This window comes from Pterocles gutturalis, unplaced genomic scaffold (genome assembly GCF_000699245.1).
Source record: "Pterocles gutturalis isolate BGI_N339 unplaced genomic scaffold, ASM69924v1 scaffold23955, whole genome shotgun sequence".
Lineage (NCBI taxonomy): Eukaryota > Metazoa > Chordata > Aves > Pterocliformes > Pteroclidae > Pterocles > Pterocles gutturalis.
In genome coordinates, this window is record NW_010141498.1 from 20,015 (window position 1) to 25,028 (window position 5,014).

The 5,014-nt window shown below is 37.8% G+C and overlaps 1 protein-coding gene across 1 annotated transcript in view; it reads right to left on the reverse strand.

Moving 5' to 3' along the window:
* Nucleotides 1-705: 705 nt before the first annotated feature.
* The window catches only part of LOC104469523 (ephrin type-A receptor 7-like), a gene marked incomplete at its 5' end in the record, with an annotated part of 5,265 nt that continues 956 nt past the window's right edge, over nucleotides 706-5,014 (reverse strand). Inside the window, one exon of the mRNA XM_010084058.1 lies at nucleotides 706-1,383. Coding sequence (XP_010082360.1) covers nucleotides 706-1,383 — 678 coding nt within the window. The remainder of the gene's footprint in view (nucleotides 1,384-5,014) is intronic.

Genomic DNA, 5,014 nt, shown 5'->3' on the forward strand with positions numbered 1-5,014 from the left:
AATATGGGTAACTGAACCAGTCTGAATTAGAAAGCACAACTCAGTAGTCTTGATTTGCCAGTATTTTAAATTAATCACCAAGATCCCACAGCAAGCCAGAAGTTTAGAGTTAGTTTTATGCAAAAAGATATTGTAGAAAGGAAAACGCACTTTACTCTGGAAACCTGATATTCTGTTTGAAAGATCTAAAATTATACTCTTGTGTCTGAATTCATATGCACTTATGACATGAAACTGTAACCCAGAGTTTATTGTGTGTGTATATTTCCCATTACTAACCACACCTCATTCTTGCTCAGTTTTAGCTTCCTTATAATTCTGTCACAGGCCACATGAAAGAAAAAATTGTTTAACTACTCATATCCGAGATTATTAATACAATGTTCTATGATACGTACGACTAGCTGAGCAAGAGGTACAAAGAACATAACCTTAACCAGTTTAAAAATGCTAATCTTGAATCTATATTTATATTTCATACAACTTTAAATTTACTTGTTTAAATTTTAAAATGCAGTATGCAACTGCTGACTTCCACATCCAGAAGAGTTGACTGCTTTGGAACAGCCAATGTGAAGTTTTTACAGATTGAGGATCCAAAAACTTTAAAAGAAGACTAATGACGTATCTCTCTGGCAAAAGAAATAATCAAAATGAGCTGGCAGAACATGACCTATGATGTACACATTACAGCAAGCTGTATGTTTACTTACGTTCACACGTGTCTCCTTTTTGCTGGTATCCTGCTTTGCAGATACATTTTCCAATAGGCACTAACCATTCTCCTTCCGCGCTACAGTGCATCTTCGGTGAGTTGTCCGCCTCCTCCTCTGCACTGCTGACGCAAGTTCCTCGTACTTCAACTAAAGAGGAAAACTCTGAGCCAGTCACTGTGTCAGGAAAAATAGCTAAGTTCTCAATGATGGACCAGCACTTCTTGTAGTAGACTTTGACAGAGACCAAAGCAATGCAGGCCCCTACATCCTGAAATGCAAGATAGAATCCTTTTTTGGACAAAGGTCCAATTTCTCTCACCTCTGTGTTAAGTTTCATTTTTCTCTCCCCAAGATCACCCTGGGTAAAACTTTCATCTGCTGCAATAGTGTCTATTTTTACATATTGGTTTTCTCGGATATTCCTGCCAGTGTCGTAGTCTGTTTCATAATAATACAAGTTAAAAGTTTCTTTACAAGTCCCCAGAACTCCAGGAAGACTGTTACAATCCCTCAGAGTGAATTTCAGTTCTACAAAAATCCTTTGTGCATTGCTTTTTGCAATCCAGTTAGTCCGAAGCCAGTTGTTTTGGTTTGATTCCATCACCTGGCATACCTGGTATGTTCGTATAGGAGTGTAGTTTTCATCCAGTCCACTAATTTCTTCCCACTAAAACAATAACAAACAGTTAGTAATACAAAACAAGTACACCACCAGATGTAACTACTGTGTACTTAAAAAGGCTTCACACAACTCAAGTCTCCTCCTTTTTAACAGTACGGCTTCACAAAAGTAGATTATTGTTAAAATGCTCTTAAGCACCCAAACGAAGAAAATACATATTAATGCAGCTGCAGGCTCTTTCTCCCTCCGTGTCTATAGCACATATAAATAACTTCTGAAAATCTTGGTCATATCACGGGCATAGTTGTAAAGGGGAAGCTTCAGGGAAGGCTGTTCAACATAAAACGTTCTGATTACACACTGGGCTCTCTCACATTTCACTGAGGTAATGACAGTTTTGGGTAAGCAAAGACCAAAAGGAGGGAGCCAGCTTTGCTTCCAGAGAAACCTAACATCAGTGAAGTCTTAGAAACTGAAATTGCCTAGCATAAGAGTACATAAAACTTGTATACATAAAACTTCCAGTGGAACTTTCAGTTGTACAGAAAGTATGGGACCAGGTCCTGAAACTTACGAGACAGACAATTTTCACTCCTATATGAAGTGGCATAGAGAGGGAGGGGGCAAGAGAAAATGGACACAATTAAAAATCGGGAAGGGAGAAAGCAGTTTGGTTGTCCCCTTTTTGTTCAGTTCACCTTCTGCTCTACTTACAAACCTAAAGAAGGTAAGCAGGAGCTCCTCACCACACATTTTGTACAGTGGCTGCATCCAAGTTAAAAGGAGCAAACTTCATTTAGTTGGAAGTTCAAATGAACCATGAGATTGCATACATAATTAAGAACAACCTGCATGACTGAAAGTTCACTGCTTCAAAGCCTGCCTTTTGTTTTTTTTCCCTCTTTAGGATACCAACTATGTAACAAACTGGTAAGCCTGTAACAGGTCCCATAGTCTTTAACAACCTTCGGTGGCGTGGGAATTTTCACCTCCGGCAATGGCAAACCTTCCACTGAAATCAACCAGGTGGATCTGCCCAGGTGTAGCCAAAACTCTATCTGTTTCTCACCTTTTTCACATTTATTCTAACATTCAATTCACTGCAGAAACCGCAGCTGTAATAAATTAGGGGGGTTTTTTTTGAGCTATTCTCACCCAATGATATAGGCAACCACGACTTCTCCGTATGGCACTTAGCCCTCTGGCCCTGTGTCCGTTTTTTTTTTGAGCTATTCTCACCCAACGATATAGGCAACCACGACTTCTCTGTATGGCACTTAGCCCTCTGGCCCTGTGTCAATAATGCACTTAAGCTCATGCTTAAGATCAATGGCAATACTTACGAGTTTAATGGTAAGCATGTGCTTAAGTGCTTTGTGGGACTAGCATACTCGGCACCTCTGCAGGATGGAGCACCCACTGTCACTCTGTACACCAGTAACCAAGCGTGGAAGGCACTGGTTTCCCAGACTAGGAGCCGTGGAGTATACAGTACTTTACAAGCAAATTTGACAGAAAATGAGATAATTTTAATGTTGGTCTACTGCTCCAAGGAAAAGCAGATGTGGCTGAATTGATGCTGGAAGTTATCACCACAAAATATATCATGGCTGCAGATGCTGAAATGCACAGAAGTTGTAAAAGCGCATTTCGAAGACCTACAGTTAATATAGATGTAGTATGTATGGTACTATATATGCATATGGTATTAAATTATTGAAGTATGTTATTAAATGTTCATGGAGTTAACTGAACTGATTGCATATGGAACTGTACTAACCTCAGAACAAAGTCTATCTTCATAATTGATTTATTACATCTGAATGAGCAAGATTTTTTTTCCTCCCTCTATAAGGACTAATGCAAACAAGGAAAAGTAAAAAAGGGGCCCTGGACTGAGGCTTTTGGCTTATTGAAAAACAAAACCAAAAACAAAAACCCCAAAAACAAACGAACAAAAGAAAACACGACAACAAAAAAACCCAACACACAAAGATGACAAAAAAAGCATGAAGCCTAAAATTTTACTGATTTTTATATCCTGTTTCACATCAGGTAGTGTTGGGGTTTTTTTGGTTTGAGTTGGTTTGGGTTTTTTGTTCATTTTGGTTTTTATCTTGTGGAAGCAGTCCTCCCTCAAAACACCAAGACAGATTCTGCAACGAGATATTCCAGTTAGACAACGTATTGTATCTTTGAAGTGAAAGTAACTCTAATGCAGCACATAACAGAATCTGACTACTCGGATTTTGATGTGGACTGCTCCATCAAAACAAATCCCCATATCCCCCATCCCCACTAAAAAAAAAAAACAAAACAAGAAAGCAAAACAAAAAACAACAAACAAACAAACAAAAACACATTTACAAAAATCAAACCATTTTTTGTAACACAACACGAATGAGCCTTCTTTGAGACAAAAGCCCACTACATGAGGCTAGCTGGTATAAGAGAGATTCTGATGCTGCAGTCAAGAAAAACAATACAAAACACTAAATTCAGATAGAAAGTCCTACTTTATGTTATCCCTAGCATTAAACACTGAGGTCTATCTTCCCATATTTTTCCAAAGCCATGGAACATGATTTTACTAAAAAAAATAAGAAAATATGACTTATGATTCAATTCTGTAACCCCAGAGTTATTATTTCAAGTAGTCCATTGAAGGTGTACCTGCTTCTCTGTGGGGAAAAAAAAAATGCCTCAGTACTTCAGGATATGTATGCCAGCTGAAGTCACATTGCTTTAAAGTCAAAGTGATCAATTCTATTACAGCTTTTACAGCAAGAAAATTCAACTTTTCTTTGTCCTGCCGCAACATATGGTGATATACATACAATTCTATTTGAACGTTTCCTGTTCTATTGGTTTCAATACACAGTATTCTAACTTCTTAGTTATCTTAACAATGTTTGAGTTAGATGTAACATTTGCAGTTGAATGAGGCATTTAACGAGTATCTGGCTGATATATTCCGTACTGTGATGATGCAATAGCTCCTCTCAAGAAGATTTCCTGTGTTTATTCTCATGAAGGCTTTATTGCCTTGTAGAAAACTCAGTAATTAAAACTAGAAAAAAATTATTTTCAGAATTACATTATTGAAATGGTACTTTTATGTTAAAAGATAGGCAACTATTTCTGAACAGTCTCATACATATGAATCCAGTCATTAGTTTTGATTCACTTTCAATTTCTGATGGAAATTGCCTTCTACCTCTAGAAGTTGCCTTTTACTATTTGCTGAATTTGACTCTACTTTCATCTTTAAGTATGCTGACACGTGTAACATGGGTTGACATGTGTTTCATTATCTACAGGTTAGCCTAATATAATTGCCACCAAGCTAATCTTTCAAACACCTCTGGTAAAGGCTTCACCAGTGCAAAACGCTAATGCCGAGGTTATTAGCCATCATGCGCGTTGAGCTCGCATTACATTCTTTCTGAAGTCCTTAGATTTGTTTCCAGTTTATGCTTGTATTGATTTTACGATCTTGCTTTTAAAGAAAGACACTTTCAGATTTTCATTCTTCTTGTTTAAAGGATTTGTTACACTTTTATATCCCCACTCACACTTCATGCTCTTCTGGCTCCAGATTTCTTAATGCGCTGAAGATTAAGGGCCTGATCCCCCAAGACGTTGTTCATGCAAGGAGTTGCAATGGATTCAGCAG